Genomic DNA, 22,274 nt, shown 5'->3' on the forward strand with positions numbered 1-22,274 from the left:
TAAATGGATTTTTAAGATACAGAGTAAATAATTACTCTTAGAATATATCTCAATTTATTTCATATTAGCAGTATTATCAGAATAATTCCATGAAACAACTACAGTCTTAGTTATACACTAATCATCGCCTTTCTGTACGCACTCTGGGCCTGGAAGAAATTCCCCAGCTCATAGATCGTGAATAACTTGAATTTCCACGGTACCCATGCGAATGACAATTAGTTTCCCTCCATTCACGTTCCAAGCGAACATAGATTCCACCTGCAAACAGGAGACTTTAACAAGTACAGTGTCAATTTGCATAATTAACTGATATAATATTTCAAAAAAGTCATCATACCTTGTGGTATGATGTGACTATTCCAGATTGAGTGGCCGTGGTAGCCATGATGTCCGTGCGAATGGCTGCGCATTCGAGTATAAAGGTTTGATGAATCTTCACACGTTCTTCGTGCGAGAAATGTTGCCATCTTACGAGCAGCGTATTCTTCATACTCTCTTTGGATGTCCTGGTTACTGCGGACAGACATTTTTGGATCCCACTGGCAACTCGCTTCTCTAGTGAAGAAATGGCACAAATGAGTCGTGTCATTCAAACATTGTTTCTAAATGATATGACGTGATATATTATAAACAGATGCAACCATCCTTCCACACTCTCTTTGCCACGGTGTTTGTTTTGTTGTGGTCACAGGTCAAACCCAGTGACGTGCCAGGCGCTCATATGGTTGCTGCTTTGACACTTGTTATGCGTGCTGAAGGGAATTTTGGGTAATTTGACAGTGGGCGGGGATTTAGGTCGGGGAGCATGTAACTCTACTTCCCAGGGAATATACAGGGGGGAAGACAAGGGTAGGGTTGATGCTTTATATGAGGTGAGCAGTCCCGAATATCAATAACGCCACTGGTGAGCCGGAAGTTGTCAACTTTATAGTCGCTTAAGACAATAGAGACCAATTACAGTTACACTGGTTAGTGAGTTGAATCGGCTGTTGTAGGACGAATTTAATGTAAGAGGAGCACAATCTGAACAACCTGTATATCAAAAAAACTTGGGAGCTTGCGAGAGGTTGAGAGATATTGAGAGAGAGCCCCGCAACCAGTCGCTCTTTAAATAATACTAAAGTAAAGTAAAGTTTGTCCCACTGTACGCCATGTAGGCGCTTGGGGTGAGTGGAGGTATAGCTCCTCTCTTCCTTGACCTCGGCACTAGATGGGGGTGAGTGGTCAGCATCACGCCCCGGCCGGCTTTACCCCCGGGAAAGGACCCCGGTACCCATTGTAGAGGAGGCTGGGTGGGCCCCAGAGCCGGTCTGGACGCAGAGGCTAGAGGAAAAATCCTCTGCCCCCATCGGGGATCAAACCCCGGTCGTCCAGCCCATAGCTAGTCACTATACTGACTCCCAGCTCATCTTTAAATACTACTGCATTACGTAATTTGTTATTGAATTTGAATTCGATGCGGCGATTTGATTCGTTCCTGAACAGCAGTGGGAACCCGCCCACAAGCCGTATTCAATTTCAATTGGTCTGTCGCAGTAAGGCGAACTTCTTGTAACTCAGTACTTTGACTGACCATCCCAATATTTCACACCAAGGAAGTCAGTCAAGTATTAATTCTATTGCTTCGATTTTCGACTGAAGTTGAACAAGAATCCATTACTGTATAGTATGATATTTGACTTTAGTCCCCATCAAGAAATAAACTTTTCCTTTTGCTGTGTCATTCTTATGAAAACACATTTTTGTTGGTCTGCACAATGCTACCACCTAGAGTGAATCATATGAAGTTGTAAAAAAATGTTGTTATATTATATTTAAAAAGAGCATTGAAAATTATTCATATTTTAACCAAGTAATTGCATTATTTCAGGAAGGTGGTGAGAAAATAACATTTAACAAAAGAGTTACTCAAATTTATACAAAAGCCGGTTTAGGTGACGCAACATTACATGAACTGACCACCAGAAGTGACCTCATGTATCGAGTCCACCCAATCGGGGGAATTCCTTTTTTACTTGCATTTAGATCAGCTCATCAACCCACAACAAATAAAATTACAAAATAAATGTTTCAGGTCAAATGTTTACATTTTGAAGCAAGTCGATGCTTCCATCACACGGTGTCTCAACAGACTGAGGTCTAGCTGCTTACCAACAGACCTTCTTTGCGCTGACTGGTCACTCACTAACTAACTAACCAGATGGCTTACCAAACCCGAAGGTTCATCACCGAATTAACCAAAGCCCTCCACCGGACCCTGTCCTGGGCCAACAAAATCCAGTCTCCTTCAACTCCTATCTCCCATAGATCCCGCCTGAGATTATCCTCCCATCTACGTCTAGGTCTCCCCAGAGGTCTCTTCCCCTCAGGCTTCCCAAATAGTGGACCCAACCAACCAGATGGCTTACGGAACCCGAAGGTTCATCACCGAATCAACCAAAGCCCTCCACCGGACCCTGTCCTGGGCCAACAAAATCCAGTCTCCTTCAACTCCTATCTCCCATAGATCCCGCCTAAATTATCCTCCCATTTACGTCTAGGTCTCCCCAGCGGTCTCTTCCCCTCAGGCTTCCCAACCAATACCCGGTGCACACCTCTTGTCCCATCCATTCGTGCTACATGACCTGCCTATCTAATTCTTCTCGACTTAATTACCATAGAGGAGATACTGACCACCAAAATAGAAAGCAAATGAAATGGTACAATTTACAAAAGAAAATGTTTACATACAAAGAAGGCATGAGAAAAGTCATTCTTGAAAGATTAAGAGTCATTATGAGGAACACACAGCTTGAGACTTCGTACAAGTTTCATTTTGGAAATAAGTAACAGGCAAAGGTCCAAACCTGCTCCTGGTGGGTTTAAAGTACTGATGACCTTCGGTGAACCGCGGCTGCGCCGTCACGGAGCGGACTGGTGCATGCCCAGATTCCTCTGACTGGTCGTCAGAATCACTACTGCTGCTGCTACTACTACTGTTATCATCATTCGTGGATGAATTATCTATATCTGGATTATTGCCGGTATCGCTGGTCACTTCGGCAGCTGACATCTGTTTCCTTAAAGGTGGACGTCCACACGTCGTAGCTGGTCTGTTAGTAATGCTATTTGTGCCACTGCTGGCACTACTATTATTCCTTGAAGAAGCACCTAAAATGAATAGAGAAATATTTTCAAATAAATCTATTATTACGCTTATTTTTTAAAACAATAGAAAAACTAATCACATGTAGAACTTGAGGTTCTCATGGTTGTACCCATTCGCCCTCGGTAGACTAGCGATTAGCGTGCTTGCCACTGGACCCAAGGTTCGCGGGTTCAAACCCGACCGCAGACGATGGATTTTTAAGGGTGATAAAAATCTGTAGCACAACTTCCTTCGGAGGGGAAGTAAAGTTGGTGGCCCCATGTCGAAGATTTACATGTAACCGAACCTTACGAGCATGATACAAGATGTTTCGCAAAGCAAAATTCAGTGGCCATTTCTCACCCAAGTCTCTCCTGATTCACTACTAGATGGCTCTGGCAGTCAATTGTGCAGAGTCAGTGGGCTGGTCACTCACTACTCACAAACGCACACATCGAAAGACAAAGGAAACCACCGAAAGGAGGCCCTATGCTCTAGAAAAGAGCGACAGGAAATAAAGAAAGAAGAATGGTTGTACAAAGATGGATCTCTTCTTGGTTGTAGCCAATGTAGTTTGGTAGAAGTTTACCAGTGTTTCTGAGGTCAATGGTCTGTTAATAAAGGCAAGGACCTCTGAAGCACTGGTAAACGTCAGACCACAAGGCATTGAAACCCAGAAGACAACCATCTTTGAAATGATGGCATGTTTGCAAAATGGTTCTGTTTTTGCCCACAAAAAAACCTGAGCGAGTTCCAAGCTACAACCATCCTCTGAGATGAATGGCGATTGAAAGTCTTTTGAATGAGAGTTGTTGCCTTGTCCAAAATAATCAGCCTTGTACTTCAGGAACAGTACAGAAATGCAAAGACAGATTGGACTTTTTATTCTTAGACAGGATTGGCTATAGGATGCACAAGGGTCAGCTTCCTACTAAACTGTGGGCAATTTCCCCCAGGGTAAAGAGACAACAGATGAAGCCTCACCCCCTTCTAGAACAGAGTTTAGAATGAATGAAGCTTTACTTCCATGTCTCATACAAATTTTTATTGTATTGTGTTTACGCACACTGGAAACTTCACCTTTTACATTATTAAATGTAAGTACATAGACAAGTGTTATTCTGAAACGTTAAATCACAATTCGAATTATATGAAAAAGTTAGAGTATGTGTAGATTATGAAATGCTCCTGCTTGTGACATATATTTTGACATAAGAAAATGAAATATGCCATGAGAATTAGCCGACATAACTCAGTTAGTATAGCGACTGGCTATGGACTGGATGACTAGGGTTCGATCCCCGACGGGGGGCAGAGGATTTTTCCTCTAGCCTCTGCGTCCAGACAGGTTCTGGGGCCCAACCAGCCTCCTATCCAATGGGTACCACAGTCTTTTTTCGGGGGTAAAGCGCGGTCGGGGCGTGATGCTGACCACTCAAAGTAACCTGCAGTGAACCTCAAAGAAGGAGGTAGCACATTCTTACAAGAGTCTGTAATGTTTACTACTCAAACAGTCTGATACCCAAAAGACCCTTTCATGAAAAATGGTGATTGCTATGTGTTTGGTAAAGGGAAATCAACAATCCATTCAAAAACAAGTTTAATTACTTGAAATAAAGAACAAATACAGGAAAAATTGCTTTTAAAAGTTTGTCAACCTAACATAAAAATGTAAAGACATGCATGAGAACAAATGTATGTGATAATCACCAGAGATGTATTGTTCTTTCTTCTGGTGTGTCTCCCATATCTTTGCAAGAAGACCCTGCCTTGGTCGAGGAGGTGCCAACTCAATTCCATCCAACCAGAGCACTTCTCGACTGACACCTTCATCTCTTCCCGGTTCTATAAGTACAAACAAGCTTCCCTCTATAAACAAAATCAAAAATCAATAATAAAAATCCTACTTCATTACTGGTGTAAAAATATGTAAATACTTATTTTCAGAACAGAAAGAAAATTAATTTGTTTGTAGAATAAAATTGCAATAAGACATCTGTCTTCTCGGTTGCTGCACTGCGTAGTCTGGTAGATGTTTACTGACGTTTCAGAGATCCTCGCTGCCTCCATCATCAGGGCGATGATGGAGGCAGCGAGGATCTCTGAAACATCGGTAAACACCTACCAGACTACATGGCGCAACAACCCAGAAGACAGCAACTGTCAGACTCACTGTCGTGAAAACCTCAAATCCTACAAAATTGCAATAATCGGTAGAAATTAGACACTGGCTGTGAATTTTCCTCTCATGAAAGTGCTATTATAGACACGATTTTTGTAACAACAACTTTTCTTATATTTCAAAGTGTTCTGAAATTGTTCACGGTGAACAGAAGTCCATTTACCATTGAGGAACATCTTGCGAGGGTATGGGATCATGACAAAGGACAGAGTTGTCAAACATATTACGAAATAACAATGTATTTGCCTTGCACTTTAATAAAGCAACTCAAACTTATGCTAATTATGTAAATCAGAGCAAAAGAACTGTCCTAACAAGCTGAATTCATTTTTAGGGTATTATCTACCCTAAACATAACCACATGGTTTCAAAAATCAGATGATCACATTGTAAATGCAATATTTATGTTTAGAACAAAATGGTATGAGAGTTAGACAATACATGTATATAATGAAACTGCCTTTACTGTCTAATCCTGTAAAGAAAAATTAATATTCTATAGATCACATGACTGTCAAGTGCCCATGTTGTTTGAAAACCAAAAATGTTTCTTTCTGGGTTTAAAGGCATGTCAGATTCCAGGGCTACGAGGTGCGATCGAAAGGTTTCCAGACTGCACGTACAAAAACCCGTACACTTATCTCAGGTATTAAATTCATCCATCACCCTCGAAGTAGTTCCCCTGGGAGTGAACACAACGATCCCAGCGCCGCTGCCAAGCCTGGAAGCATCCCTGGAAATCTTTCTTTGTCAGCCTGTCAAGCACCATCTGTGATTCTGCCTGAATCTCTTCTATCGTCTCAAATCTCCTTCCCTTTAGCTGAATTTTCATCTTTGGGAAGAGGAAGAAGTCACACGGAGCTTAGAAACGAAGTTGGGATCGGTTCTTGCAATATCTTTGAGCTCCTGACAAACGAGAAGTCAGTCGATTCTGCTTCTGGTCCTCAGACAGGATGCGTCGCATGTGGAGTTCTTCCTTTAGAATCAGCTGACAGGTCCCTTAGCCTATCCCAACAATGTCGCACAAGTCGTTGATGGTACGACGTCGATCTTCGTGAATGACCTGCCGAATCTTCGTAACATTTTCGGGCGTTGTGCTCGAAGATGGTCGTCCAGAACGCTCGTCATCATCGACAGAGGTTCGGCCATTTTTAAAACGTGAATGCCACACAAAAGTTTGCGGACTCCCCAAATGCTTGCTTTAGCATTTCATAGGTTTCCGTAGCCGTTTTGGCGAGTCTTTGGCAAAATTTGATGCACACGCCATTCCGAAATCGCAGGAGGGTCGGTGTAATGCACTACCAAAACGCCCGTAACTAAGATACAAATGCTAATTCGATGATGCCGGCTGGCACACTGATTCACTATGAATGTAGGCCGCACCCCCTAGTGGCAGAAGCTCGTACTACATCCGGTTCGCCCTCTATTGACACAGTCTTGAAACTTTCCGATCGCACCTCGTATATGCTCCTGTCTACAAATGACTTGAGATAAAATCCGGCAGATTAATAAAAACAGGTGGAAAGGTACTAAAAAGAACAATGTTTGTCCAAGTATCAAGAATTACTCATGAGACAGACTGTTCCCACGCTACCTATCTTCATGCAGGACAAGATGGGTTCTCGACTAATAAAAAATTTCTTTAAGCCATTGCACATAAATTAAATACTCATTTAATTATATGGTGATATAGTAGAATAGGAAATTAAAGATTAAAATATCATTTCTCACATGATTTACTGTTTGTAAACCTGCATACTGTTTACCTCTGTTACTAACAGGAAATTGAAGTTTCTGTGGCTCCAATATTATCAAATTATGATGTTTCATAAACAACTTGTGGACTTCAATATCTCTAGGAGAGTCGAGAACAGGTGTATGCTCTTTGAATTGGCAACCCTGAAACACACAAATTTGTTACTGTAAATAAACAGAGCTCTTAAATATTTACCGGAGTGAAAACACCTCAACTGTTAAGGAAGTTGGCTGACGGGATGGAAATACCAAATACAGCAATTATCCAGTTTGGTTTCAAAATATATTTTGCACATAAGCCGCAAATGTAACAAGTACGAGGCGCGTCCACAAAGTAAGTTTCCCACTCGTCCCACAGCTAGCAAACCTTATATTGCACGAAGCGACTGTGCGTACGTGATAGAGCAATGACGTAGCATGGCGCGTGCACTAACGGCACTTCCCGCGTTCTCACAGTAGCATCGTTGCAGCTGTTGAAGATGGAGGTTCTTATTCCAGCTCCCGCCGACTGTGATTAATAGTTTTGAAACCTTTACTTCACAGTTCAATATACACAACATTGGCATCACTACGACATACAATTATATTAGTGACATGTGACACAACAACGGATGAAGATACAATATGAAGGACGAGAAAATGATAAGAAAAATGAACACTAAAAATCATTAAAAATCAGTAATTCAGTTATAAAGTTTATAACATAACACCTGATGACGGCTCTATGATAGCCGAAACATGTCGTAAATGTTCCATATGTAAATCGAGTACTCGATACGGAACGAAAAATTATATTTTAATCTTTTAATTATCTTATATTGTGATTGACGGCCAATTTTAATATAATTTTTAATACTATTTAAGCATTAATTTAATATCTTGGTATAACAGAGCCACGGACAGAACAAGAGGATACCGAAATATTGGACAACCTGTAGCTAGATGGCAAGATGAATTCTCTTGAAGTCAGAAACAGGCCTGTGGGCTACATCCTTGAAGTTGAAGAAGAAGAGTTACAGCGAGCATCATATTTATATATTTATATTTATATATATTAACGTAATTCAAATACAATTTATTTGGCCAGCAAAAGGATCTCCAACAAGCTAGAGGTTAGATACGTTAATGTTAAAATGGCTGTCATACTCACTGACAGGTTTTTTATAACTTCAAAGCGATATCCTCTTTCCCCACAACAAGGATAGCGACCGATAGGGAACGTCATAGCACGCTGGTGTTCCATGGTGAAGAACTGTGGTGGCTCTGGATGGTGGCAGCACCACTGCATCTGATGAACTGGGAAGTAATTACGGCAAGCACCGCAGTGAAGAAAGTGACAGTCTGCCCACAATCGCCAATACACATTGCGCCAACTCTCTAGATCCTGCCTTAAGCTCTGTATATAATCGTTCAGATTCCAGCTTCGGTCCCTGAAACAAAATGCTAATTGCACACAACAATACAAATTTTACTCTTCCCATCCACAATATGAATTTCATGTTACATATATATTCAATTCAATTCAATTATTTATTATTATTATTATTATTATTATTATTATTCAATTCTTTTTATTATTATTATTATTCAATTCTTTATTATTATTATTATTATTATTATTCAATGCATTCATAATAGACTGGTTAATACCGATTAATATATTGTTTAAATCGATGGTAAAGTACGGAACTGAGACGTAGGTATGGGGATAAAAGACAAAAGCAAGGAAGAAGCAGTAGAAACACGCATGGGAGAGGTGAGAAATGCATGCAAAATTTTATAAGGAAAACCTGAATGGAACAGATCTCTTGCGAGATGTAAGTGCTCATGCGAGGATAAAAAAAGATTATAAGAATAGTAAAGTTGAATATTGCTGTCTTCTGGGTTGTTCCGCCGTGTAGTATGGAAGATGTTTACCATTCAGAACCATCTGCCTTTTCATCTACCATCTAAAAATGTAAAGATTAAAATATAAAACTACAATTTTTCCTGTAATTTTGTATGGGTGCAAAACTTGGTCTTTGACACTATGGGGAATGGGGGGGTGTAGACCGAGGGTGTTTAAGAACAGGGTTATGGACCTAACAGAGATGAATTATTACAAAACTGGAGAAAGTTTCATAATGAGGAGCTTCATAAGTTGTACTCCTCGCCAAATATAATTAGACTAGTCAAGTCAAGGACGATGAGTAGGGCAGGGCATGTAGCTCAGGCAATCATGTGTATTTTCTATTTTGTTACAGGTGCAAATTTTGTGGATGGTGGTCAAATGGACTGTGATGCTACATAATCTTGTAGGTGGTTAGCAACATTTCAGAGGAACATATCAACTCCATTTTCAGGATAGCCCTACCTACAAGACTACATCACAACCCAGAAGACTGCAAGCCACTTTTCACCACTGTGAAAACCTCAAATGCCTTTACCTAAATGGACCATGATTTTATTTTTTAAACTGAAAGTGACATGTCAAATTTTGAGACAGTTAACTGTAAATTATTTTCTGCCTTGGCTGTAACTGCACGACTGTCCATAACATCAAAGTACGTAGAATGAAAGTTCTATTAATGTGTATTCCTCCACATGTCCCATCTCTTAGCATTCAACACTGTTGTCCATATAAATCACAAAAACAAAAGAGAAGAAAGTCCACAATCTTGTCCAATCAGATAAAAGAAAATTCAATTTTTACAAGAATGTTGTTATTGCTGTCACACATAGCACAAATTAACTTAACAAGTACTCTGTTCACTGTCAGCATTTCCAAGCATTCAATTCTATTAACACATGATATAGGCATTTTATTATTATTATTATTTAGTGTTCTGTCTGACGACAGGTCCATATGAACAGGATCCTTCCATCCTTTTCTCGGACTGGGACCTGTTCATATACGTTCTTGGCAGATGATCCAGAAGTGGTTTGCCATTGCCTTCTTCTGTGTGTGAATGGAGTAATTGTTGGGATGCCACGGAGAAAAACTCCGTGTTGCCTAGACCACGGCCTTGCCCAACACAAGTTATAAATTCGGCCACCGCCGGGAATCGAACCCGAGACCCCAGGATTACAAGGCCAGCGTTCTAACCGCTAGACCACCTCATCTTATTATTATTTAGTGTTCTGTCTGACGACAGGTCCATATGAACAGGATCCTTCCATCCTTTTCTCGGACTGGGACCTGTTCATATACGTTATTCTTAATGTTCCGTAATCATGGACAAGGCCTGTGTTCAAAATTGATAAATGCTAACATCAGAATTTTCTGTTCTATTTCTTACTGTAGAAAGCTTTGATTCAGAACCATTTCGATTAAGAGAGCTATCACAAAAATAAATATACAGTCTGAAAACATGGGTTTCATGGGTCTTCATATTACATCAAATGCTTCTTGTATCATTTGTTTCCGCGTCATGTTCCAAGGCTCGTCTATCATTCGTCACTGCTTGCACGTGATCCAGCAGGGCATGCCGGACCTTGCATCACAGTTAAACACCAATAAATCCCATAGTTCAAGTACAGCAGCAAGTAGCCTCCTAGTTCAGGTGTGAAAGTGCCCTATACCCATATGACAAACGTTACTTGTCCAAAGAATACTAGTTGAAGTGCATAAATCATGAAATATAAGAGCATAAAAGTAACTATAAAAATAAAATAAACTTCTCCGTTCTGATTCCAGTCGAGCGCCAGGTGAGCGGTGAAGGCAGCATTATTTTTATGGCTATGTGAAAAAAAATTGGGCAATCCCAATAAAAAATCTCTGTCTCTCACCACAATCACCAGACTTCTTTTGCATTAAAACTGCTGCCCCTGTAAACCCTGTTATTAAAAAAAAAATATTTCCTAAGGAGTAACTGTGCTTGGAACACGTTTTCAAACTGCACATTAGTTTTTAGATTTTGAAATAACAGACTAATTTTGCTTTCGTTGCAGACATGAGTATGGCATTAGTGACAAAAAAAAAGCAAATTCGTACAATAAGATCTCCGAGTAAAATCTTGATGAAAAGTTTTCATATTTCCATATAATTCTCACTCCAACATTTATCATAATCTTCACGGGCCAAACCTCAAACCTTGGAACCAAAGTGGATATTTATTATTAACAATTTGCCAAACATAAAAGTCATTTATATATAACAGCGACTACAAAGTTCATACCTTTTTATACATACTGATAGATCAACATTTAGTACTGTCAGAGCCCAAATTGCCAGTAATTCAGTTAAATGTTAATTTAGTCCAACCAGCAAGTCATCGGACATACAACTTAATTTTATTTAATGTAACTACATGGAAATAATTAGAACTGCGTATCAAAATAAAGTGAAATTCAGTTCCACAGAGGAAAAAAGGGTCGCAGAAGAGCATTGTAAAATGTTGCCCTAAACATAAATTTTATATGTAAGACTTGAGGTTCTCACAGCGGTGAATATGAAGATTTCTGTCATCGCCCTGATGACGGAGGCAGTATGACCTCTGAAACGTTGGTTAACATCGACCAGACTACACAGCGCAATAACCCAGAAGACAGAAATCTTTATAAATTTTATATTTTGAAACACTGTACCTGATACTCTTACAATGTACATTTTAAAGATTTCTTTGTTGTCAATGGCTGTCTTCTGGGTTGTTGCCCTGTTGATGAAGGCAGCAAGGACCTCTGAAACGTTGGTAAATTTTACAATCCAGACTCACTGCCATAGAAACCTCAAATCCTACCTAGTGTTGAGGTCAAAACAGGTCATTTACTAGACTACCTTCGTTAATGACACAGCATGGAGACAGTGTGACAGATTACCTAGTATGATTTCCATGAATATTTCCAAAACAATCCATCTTCATATTGCTTGGTTTGCATGGAATATGCCCTCCCAATTGATGTAGAATGAGTTTATCACATTTTCCACATTTGTATATGCTTGCAAGACTGGAAAAATGGCCACGAGCAGGTTCAGGACTTGTCTCTGTTAAGGCCAAAATCAGCTTGCAGTATAAACGGCTTTGAATCTTGTCCTTCTTATCATGAAGACCTTCAACATCGGAGTTGGAGAAGAGGTTTGCTAGTCTAGACAAAAGAAAATTTTAATAATAAAATAACGTAATGAAAAATGTGACTCCTATTTCTTTTACATTACATATTATTAAGTTAACCGCCACGGTGGTCTAGCGGTTAGAACGCTGGCCTTGTAATCATGGGGTCTCGGGTTCGATTCCCGGCGGTGCCCGAATTTATAACTTGTGTTGGGCAAGGCCGTGGTCTAGGCAACACGGAGTTTTCCTCCGGGAGCTTCCCCGGTTTCAGTACGGTTCTTTTCTATTGACACAAGATATTTTTGAGAAACATACTGACTGTGGACCACTTGCATTGCACCACGACTCAGACATATTTTTAGAGTGAAGGCCTAAAGCAATTCATTTCGATTTTTAATATGATGTCGATAAAGATGAGTTACAATTAAACCTTCGAACGCAAAAGTAGCGTACCTAGTAAGGATACTATCATTAAGGCAGGCCAGGTTGGTAGAAGTCTTTGCTATCTCATTCATATGCTGATGGCAGAACTTAAGACAATCGTGCTGCAGTGGGTCCATCTGCAGGAAAGCCGCCGATACCAAGATTGGCACCACATTACCCGCATCTTCAACACAAGACACATTTGTTATAGTACGGAAAAACTCACGTGCCAAATCCGTAGTTCCAATAAGCACAAGTATACAGAAACATTTATGAATTGTAAACGGGAGAAATTAATTTTTTACAGCTATAGTACTGATATACAAATAAGCATACAAACAAAAACTGTTTACACTATAAATGACACTAGTGCCAAATGTGTTTCGACCTCAAGAGGTCATCAACGGTGGCAAATGGGGGGGATTATTTCATATAATCAAAAGAATATTGTTTTAAACAGATCATAAAGGCGAGTTCTTTACAAAACTATATTAAGTAACACTTCACCGAATGTTGCTTTCACAGGAGTCGGTGTATCGTATTCTGCACTTGGTTATTAGTCCGCCAACTCCTATTATTTGACAAGCTGCGTATACAATTGACTTTTCAAATAATTTCCTGCGCCATAGAGCGAGTGAGTGAAACATATCACATCATGTAAATTGTGGAATTCTCAGTTCTGACACGATGTAGTATTGTAAGTAAAGTAAAGTAAAGTTTGTCCCACTATACGCCATGTAGGCGTTTGGGGTGAGTGGAGGTATAGCTCCTCTCTTCCTTGACCTCGGCACTAGATGGGGGTGAGTGGTCAGCATCACGCCCTGGCTCGCTTTACCCCCGGGAAAGGACCCCGGTACCCATTGTAGAGGAGGCTGGGTGGGCCCCAGAGCCGGTCTGGACGCAGAGGCTAGAGGAAAAATCCTCCGCCCCCGTCGGGGATTGAACCCCGGTCGTCCAGCCCGTAGCTAGTCACTATACTGACTGAGCTATCCCGGCTCATCGATGTAGTATTGTAGGTGGTTAAAAGTGTTGCAGAGGAACATACTGTATCTATCTTCAGGGTAGAAGATAGAGGTAATATATTCCTCCTAAACATTGGTAACCACATGAAGAATAAATGGTGACACAACCCAAAATATCATAATCAGCATCCTCTCTGTCATGAGAACCTCAAGCTTTAAATAGATGACTTGATATTTCCATAGGATTAATATGGTCAGTAATATCACCTTAACATTAAAATACAAAATGGTCTCATACGTACAGAAACACACAAAACTCTGAATTTATTTTTTATCATCTATAGTCAGCTTGACCATCGTGACCCCATCGGGGATTTCTTGCGGAAGTACCACAGTGGTTTCGCCTTGCCTTCCGTGGCCAGTCTTTACCCAACCCCTGAATTACTGTTAACATTTATACTTTTGTTTTCACTAGCACATTCTTTAATTTTTTGGGAATGTAGACAACATAATGAAACACAAAATGTTATCAATAATATTATGAATAAAGAAAATAATAATTTTTTCCACACAATTCTTTATTCAGTCACCTAAAATTCTGACCTTCTGTGAATTTTCAGTCTGTGAATACAATTAAAAACTATAGGCAGGTAAAATTTAGTTGACATTTTAAAAGTGAGCTTGCATGTACGAGGCGCGTCCTCAAAGTAAGTTTCCCACTCGTCCCACAGCTAGCAAACCTTATATTGCGCGAAGCGACTGTGCGTACGTGATAGAGCAATGACGTAGCATGGCGCATGCACTAACGGTACTTCCCGCGTTCTCACAGTAGCATCGTTGCAGCTGTTGAAGATGGAGGTTCTTATTCCAGCTCCCGCCGACTGTGAAGTGCGGTCAGTGATAACGCTAGGCCGCACACGGCTCGACGGACAGCAAGTCTCCTGCAGGAGTTCAGCTGGGAGGTGTTTAATCATTCACCCTACAGCCCGGACCTCGCTCCCAGTGATTTCCATCTTTTCCTACACCTCAAGAAATTCCTGTCCGGTCAGCGTCAGCGTTTTGAGAATGACTGAGAGGCGGAGATGGTTGTCACACAGTGGTTCCAATCCCAGGCGGCAGACTTCTACGACACAGGTATTCAAAAGTTGGTCCCACGGTATGACCAATGTCTCAATTCCGGTGGCGAATATGTTGAAAAATAGCTGGACACTTGCTGTATCTGTTGCAATAAATATTTCCATGAAATTGTGTTTTGTTTCTGTAAACAGCCCCAGGGAAACTTACTTTGTGGACGAGCCTCGTAATTACACGCTGAAGTACAGTACAAGAAGATAGGAAAATAAATGCTTGTGAAAGGAAGGAGTGTGGACAGGATAGTTGCATTAGTTGATATATGTTCACACACAGGCTTCAATTATAAAGAATAAAAAGTTAATAATTACCAAGCTTTGGCCAACTGTTCTCTGGTAAAGAATCTTTCTTCACCCAAAGCATTAGCCAGTCAAATATTGTGATGTCGCAATGCACCGATATATCCATATCTTCGAGCTTCTGACCTGGATTGAAAAAGAGTACTCAAATAAAAACTTGTATGGTGCAAGAATGATATAACGAGAAGCAAACAGGATCGGATCATGCAATTCTACATAATTTTTCACCTGTTGTTACTTCAGCAAAATATCCCATTTTAGAAACCAGAAGTTTCTGAGGGCATCGGAAATCTCGTTTCACATTCTTCACCTCATCGCACACGTGTATCTCCACTTCAACCCTAAAATTATCCAAGAAGTCGATTATGTCTGATCGAACGGAAAACTGTTTTATCAGGTTTTTTTAAATAAATTTGTACAAAGTGACATCAGAAAAATATCTGCTACAATTTTGACTTCAGAAACTAAATAGTATTAAAAATATATTAAAATTTATTTTGTTTTCTATATTCAATTTTCATTAATAGTATTGAAACCTTTACGTCACAGTCCAATATACACAACATTGGCATCACTACGAAATACAATCATATTAGTGACTTGTGACACAACAACGGATGAAGATACAATATGAAGGATGAGAAAATGTTAAGAAAAATGAAAACTAAAAATCATTAAAAATCAGTAAAAATCAGTAATTCAGTTAAAAAGTTTATAACATAACACCTGATGACGGCTATATATAGCCGAAACATGTCGTAAATGTTCCACATGTAAATCAAGTACTCGATACGGAACGTAAAATGATATTTTAATCTTTTAATTATATTATATTGTGATTGACGGCCAATTTTAATATATTTTTAATACTATTTAAATAAATCACAATATGACGCACCTATAATATCTTATAAATATCTTTTAGAAACTAAAATTTATTTTATTCATTAGCCCAGAAAAGCTATAAATCTGTCACTTACTCCGTTGTTGATTTCCTCCTATTGTTTGTGGCGATCTTGTCCTTAGAGAACTGACCAGATGAAGACTTATCAAGGGAAGTCAATGAAAGTGATTTATTAATGACTGAATTTGATGATTTCTTCACAGCAGGGTGAGTAGGTAGTTGCTTCGGTACAACATATGGCAATATCGAATCTAATAAACCCTCCTGAATTACTTCATTTAATTTACGTTTCATTAAATTTTCAAAAAACTTGTTGTTGTTCTCTTCATCTGTTGTCTTAACTTTAGAGTCAAATAAAACACTCTTCTTGCTTGGCATCACTTTCCTTTTACTCTCCGAATGCTTTCCTAACGCAAGCAACTTACACTTCGCTTGGCCTGAAGTAACTGTGCTGGGAGTTTTCTTCAAATTAAGTGGAATTTCTTCATTTGGCACCGATTTAGTTGTATGATCCACGCCATTCATAATATTGCCTTTTTGTACAATTTCTTTGGCCACACAATTTTTCTTGTTTGTAATAATGTCAGAGACATCACTGTTGAAATTATGTTCTGACATTTCTGAACTAGCATCCTTTGTTTTCTCAAATATATGTTCTTCGAGGGTATCACAGACACCAATGTCAGGAACATTAATGGATTGCTCTGTTAAAGATTTCTGATGCTCACTGACATTAATTTTATTGGCATTGTCTGACATCGCTTTTAGGTTAGAACTGTCTTCTTTAACCACAAGCAAAGATGATATAAACTCATTCATTGTAATGTTTTGCCAATCTATATCAACTTTTTCACTTAAATCATCTGGAACACCTTCAATTGCTTCATTTATTTGATAAGATGTGTGAAGAAAATCCAGAAAATCCTTGAAAGATATTTCAGAACAAGTTCTGTTCTCAAACTTCCCACATGATTTTAATAAAGCTTTAGATGAAGTTTTACTGAGTGCTTTTGTTTTCATGATTGTTGAACTTTCAGCATTTACAGCAGCCATTATTATGATTTTTAGGTTAGATGTTACTGAACTGAAAAAAACACCAATTTTACACGGCACGAACTTCTGGGACAAATATATTTTATCACCACTGATTCATCATCTGTAACAAGAAATTGCAGTATATAGAATTAATTTGATTTATGCTTCACAGGCAAATTCCACAGTACAGTCAACAGAGAAAGTAACACAAACTAGCATGACATCATTATATCATATAATTCTGATATCATACATTATCACATAACAATGTTCACTATAATAAAAACTATCATACTTCGATTGTTAAAAAAGCAGAAATGTATGTAAATGATCTACCTTAATGAAAGTTAAGTAATGCTGACAAAAATTAAATATGTCACAATTATTCCCACAAATGGATTGTTAACCTCTAACTTATAAACATTTACTGATTTTCAACTGTTTCCGAGACCATCCTACAAACGAATCAATTACAGCAATGGCCAAAGCCCCCACCTGATGCTAGGTTTTGTACCAGGCTCAGCCAGGAACCTACTGTTGATCACAATAAAAATCAATATGTCAACATGCCTCTCAAAGAGCTGCAGTAGAATATATACTTATTTGTGCCTATATTTTGCTAGGATTACAATTTGATTACTTCTACATGCAATACTGCGTTAACTTCTTTCAGCAATTACCTGAATTAAAATGTGATAAATGTAATTATAGTCAGGGAAATAACACAGACTAAAAATTCTTGATTCTGCAACTTCTTAACATTGTAAGATACAGAAACCAGAAACAAGTTCATTTCATTGCATTATCATGTTCAATGGTGTAATAAAATGTAAACTGTGTGCAGACCATGTACAGATGGATGATACATGAACTGCCAAACAACTATATAAAAGTTATCCCTGCAATATGATAAATGGTACTGATGACATCTTTTCTGTAATTTCCTTGATAAAAATTTTGCTGCTGGACTTAAAAGATTTATTTTGTTTTCATTCCAGTGTGCTGATAACACTGATAAACATAGATTCCTGGTTGAAATTAGCTGTATGTTATAGAGTTTCATTCAATTCCCAGCTATGACCTTCCGTTTCTTCTGTCACCCTTACTTTCTGATATATACCAATTTTTTCAAGGCTTCATTACATGTTAAATATTGAGAATGGCAGTGTGGAGACATTTTTCATTGTAGGAGGAAGTTTTGTTTAGTTGTTGACAATCCTCACTGTCACACAGGCAAAGTTGACACACACGCGGCTTAACGGTATATGTTAATACTGCTAAATATAGCTGCTATTATCACCAGAGAGGCATATTTTCGTTACATATTTGTGTTACTGTTATTTATATATATTTTGTTGTTTAGTAAGAGTTCTGTGTTTTGCTGCATTTTTTGGCTAGTATACTCTTACATCTCAAAAGAGAGAAACAAGGCCTGTCCTAATAAAGGCTAATAAACTATCTTTTGGATGCAAAATTGGTGACCAACACAAAAACTGGGCTCCTAATATTTGTTAGTTGAAATATGCTGTGGATTTCAGGGCTTGTCTTAATAAAAAATGATAATTTATGTGATTTGCTATAACCATGATTACAAGGCACCAAAAGATTGCATCTCCAGACTGCTACCTTTACTTGACTGATGTCTCCAGACTAACTAACTAACTAACTAACTAGATGGTTTACCGAACTCGAAGGTTCATCACCGAATTAACCAAAGCCCTCCTGGGCCAACAAAATCCAGTCTCCTTCGACTCCCATCTCCCATAGATCCCACCTGAGATTATCCTCCCATCTATGTCTAGGTCTCCCCAGCGGTCTCTTCCCTTCAGGTTTCCCAAATAGTGGACCCAACCAACCAGATGGCTTACGGAACCCGAAGGTTCATCACCGAATTAACCAAAGCCCTCCACCGGACCCTGTCCTGGGCCAACAAAATCCAGTTTCCTTCAACTCCTATCTCCCATAGATCCTGCCTGAGATTATCCTCCCATCTACGTCTAGGTCTCCCCAGCGGTCTCATCCCCTCAATCTTCCCAACCAATACCCGGTGCACACCTCTTGTCCCATCCATGTGCGCTACATGCCCCACCCATCTAATTCTTCTCGACTTAATCACCCTGACAATACTGGGGGAGGAATACAGATTTTTAAGTTCATCATTATGCAGTTTTCTCCATGCCCCATCATCTTCTCTCCTAGGCCCAAATATCCTCCTCAACACCCTCTTCTCAAACACCTTCAGTCTGTGTTCCTCCCTCTGAGTGAGAGACCATGTTTCGCACCCATACAAAACAACAGGCAAAATTATTGTTTTGTATATTTTAATTTTCAGGTTCTTAGAAATCAGACGGGAAGACAAAATATTTTGAACCGGAAATTAGCGAGCATTTCCGGAATTTAATCTCATTTTGCATTCAATTATTTTGAATATATCAATATAATATTTCTGAGACACATATCACTTATATGTTCATCTACAGGGTCATAATATATAATAAATGATAATGACATTTTTGATAATCACAACTAACTTCTGGGGATGCAAACTTGAAAAATTTTCCTAGTTTATTCAAATGAATAACAAAGCATCATAATTAGCTAAATGCAGTGCGGTGTTTCTTACCTGTAGACATCAGAGCATTGAGGCCTTCAACAACAGTGTGGCTGAGATATTTATAAGATATTGTAAATGCGTCATATTGTGATTCATAATATTAAAAATATATATTAAAAGTTACAGTCAATCACAATTATAATAATATTAAAAGATTTAAAACATCATTTAAATACACTACTAGTTTCGGCTACAATTTAGCCATCGACGGGTGTATGTAGTATGTAGTCGGTTACCAGCCACAATCCTGTGCAGTCCAATGTTCTCCGTTCTCTTACGTACGAGTGTGATATTGCTTCTTGGTCCTGCGCAAAAATGACGTCAACACAAAGTACAAAATATAAACCTAGTAATGACTAGTGATAGTGCAACGAACCAAGAAATAGTAAAGGACAAGAACACCATCAAAAATGAAGACAGTGAAACATGGAGAACATTAAAAATCAGTAATTAGTGATAGGTTTATACTACATACACCCGTCGATGGCTAAATTGTAGCCGAAACTAGTAGTGTATTTAAATGATGTTTTAAATCTTTTAATATTATTATAATTGTGATTGACTGTAACTTTTAATATATATTTTTAATAATAGTGTGGCTGAGGTTGAGGTGGGTGTCAGCTTATTGAGCAGGTGAAACTGATTGGGTTTGTCCAGTTCATATAATTTCAGAATATGTTCTCATTTACTAATGAAAGGAGACTAGATGCCCAGAAGCTCAGACTTCAACTGCAGGTCCCAGACAGACTTCAAGAGATGGGGATAATCATATACTGTTACAATTCATTAAAAAAACATGAAATATGGTGTCCCTTTGGTAGCACCCAACAGTTTCACGGCCTTGACATCATTGGCACCCATGACACAGACAGTAGCAAACAACCTGCAATCCAGCATTCTGACAGACATTCACTTCACTCAAGAATTACACAGTCATCTTTGCCTTAGTGTTTCCATGGCTAAGATAGTAAGAGAATGGTAGCTTTCACTTTGTATGCATGCCACAGAACATAAAAGCTAGAGCATGATTTGCAATTGTATATGTCCTACCATACCTAACAAGATCTTCAAAACCCTCAATGCAATAAACATCTAGTTGAAACACAAGTTCTCTCTGATCGACATTTCAATAAACATGAGACAAGATAAAGTGATCTTTACCAGACATTTTCTGCAGAAAGTGTTTGAGTGTACCAAACACATGAGCATTGATGCCTGTCTAGAAGTGAACAGTACTGAGGACAAATAGTAAAGTTCATCTGATGGAGAAAGATACATGATCTTGGGATACGTTTAAGGAGAGACAGAGCCAACACTTTGTCTTCAGACTTCCACCTTCTGCCCTTCTGTCTACTATTCATAATAACTGCTGATAATCACATGGCAGTCTCTACAGACAAAAATGATGAAAGATCCTCCATCACTGGATCAATGTCCACAAAACAGAGCTTTTTTAACTTCTTTGCCTTATACTTCTTTCTGAATTAACAAAGCACACTTTCCTCGTTCCAAAAACATTCATGCAATCTCCTTTTCCTCGGTGTAAATACTGAAAGTAACGCAAAATAAAGTTCTTTCAGATGAGAATACCTTGCTCTAGGCTTTCAGGAAAAAGGGATACATAATGAAGGGGCAGTAGGTTGTAGACTAAATGCAAAGATGAATCTGAGCCACACGTAACTGCCACTTTGTTCAGGTGTACATTTTCAGCTGTTGTTAAATCACTCTATATAAAATGACTGCTGCACAAATACTTACTGTACTGCACTTTTGTGGAATAAATCCTGCAGGTTATTCCAATTCATCCCGCCCAAAACATAGCAATGTAAAAGTAGAACATTCTCCATTAAACCTAAAAACAATTGTTAATCAATCAACATTACAAACTTGGCGATGGTTTGAAATTTTGAAGCTATGATTAAGAAACGAAATTGAATTTCATTTCTGAAACTCAAATTTTCAGTATCTTAATTTTGAGAGTAACAACAACAGATTGGTAGGACTGCAACGCGAAAAAATACATTCAATGACTTTCTTCATTTAATAGAATTATTTGATAGTACAAATAAGAACAAAGTTTTAAACAATAGAATTACTCGGTTGTACCGCATGTTTTCGTATTATCTATAGTTGTGCCTATCACAATATTTGAGCCGAATGATAATTGGGACCACCGAACTTTCTATCGCCACATACTCCAAAATGAAATTACTGCTTTGAATAACTCTGTGAACCATTATTAATTCAGTGAGCCCAACACAACTCTTTCACTGCAACGAACTTGTTAAACCCACAGACTGCATAATTGCATTAGTAATAGTTACGAATTACTAATAGACCCCGGTTGTTGTCATTACTACTGCAGATTATCTGTGGTACTATAATTACAATCGCAGTTGTTACTCAGTATGGAAAACATGAGTATAAGAAAGAATAAGTATTCAAGTTTTCAAAAACGTTGTATATGAAAGGAGACCTTAATTTACTTTTATACTGTACATACTTAATCAGTTGTAACAAGCAGCATTTTAAATATACTTCTCAGAAGCCTTTAAGCATTACATAACATATTTATGATGTTGGTAACGAAGTGACATTACAAATGGCTTCTGCTAGAGGAGCTAATTCTGTAGCTGACGGTTATACAAGATTTAATGATGACGCTGATAATATTGAAGGTTCATACCAGTCTAACAACATCAGTAAGTTATCCCAGTATTTACTTTTCATGTAAATTATCTTAGTACTCTTTCGTTATAAATCATCCATTTTTGACATTTGTTACTCCTTGTCAATGAATTATGTTGCA

At 38.5% G+C, this 22,274-nt stretch overlaps 2 protein-coding genes across 10 annotated transcripts in view; one reads left to right on the plus strand and one right to left on the minus strand.

The window, feature by feature from the left end:
• Positions 1–21,851, minus strand: LOC110837012 (uncharacterized). Of its 9 annotated transcripts, none has more exons than XM_022078755.2 (13): positions 21,678–21,850; positions 21,224–21,317; positions 15,893–16,900; positions 15,141–15,253; positions 14,925–15,038; positions 12,551–12,704; positions 11,865–12,131; positions 8,218–8,497; positions 7,079–7,211; positions 4,841–4,975; positions 2,850–3,153; positions 341–558; positions 1–261 (listed from the first exon to the last, which is right to left on the minus strand). In XM_022078755.2, exons 1-13 carry the CDS (start codon positions 21,700–21,702, stop codon positions 122–124), a joined length of 2,985 nt encoding a protein of 994 aa, XP_021934447.2. In that variant the 5' UTR covers positions 21,703–21,850; the 3' UTR covers positions 1–121. The 9 variants fall into 9 exon arrangements, with proteins under 9 accessions (XP_021934447.2, XP_021934448.2, XP_021934451.2 ...); XM_022078756.2 differs by having other exon boundaries at positions 4,841–4,999; XM_022078759.2 differs by having other exon boundaries at positions 4,841–4,999; positions 21,662–21,815.
• A 47-nt stretch (positions 21,852–21,898) lies between these two features.
• LOC110837013 (two pore channel protein 1) overlaps positions 21,899–22,274 on the plus strand; it is a 28,442-nt gene continuing 28,066 nt past the window's right edge. Inside the window, exon 1 of the mRNA XM_022078764.2 lies at positions 21,899–22,167. Within this exon, the coding sequence (XP_021934456.1) occupies positions 22,068–22,167 (100 nt within the window). The 5' untranslated portion in view covers positions 21,899–22,067. The remainder of the gene's footprint in view (positions 22,168–22,274) is intronic.

This window comes from Zootermopsis nevadensis, unplaced genomic scaffold, assembly GCF_977971745.1.
Source record: "Zootermopsis nevadensis isolate Lab colony 2312 unplaced genomic scaffold, Znev_1.0 Znev_ptg000009l, whole genome shotgun sequence".
Classification (NCBI taxonomy): Eukaryota; Metazoa; Arthropoda; class Insecta; order Blattodea; family Termopsidae; genus Zootermopsis; species Zootermopsis nevadensis.

Bases quoted from the DNA above. Each gene is read 5' to 3' on its own strand.
- LOC110837012 (XM_022078756.2), bottom strand. From the start codon at position 21,702: ATGGTTCACAGAGTTATTCAAAGCA. The intron at 15,039-15,140 runs GTGAAAAATTAT...TTTTCAATCCAG, and splicing joins TTTTGCTGAAGTAACAACAG to GTCAGAAGCTCGAAGATATG. The intron at 7,212-8,217 runs GTGAGTATGACA...TGTGTGTTTCAG, and splicing joins AAGTTATAAAAAACCTGTCA to GGTTGCCAATTCAAAGAGCA.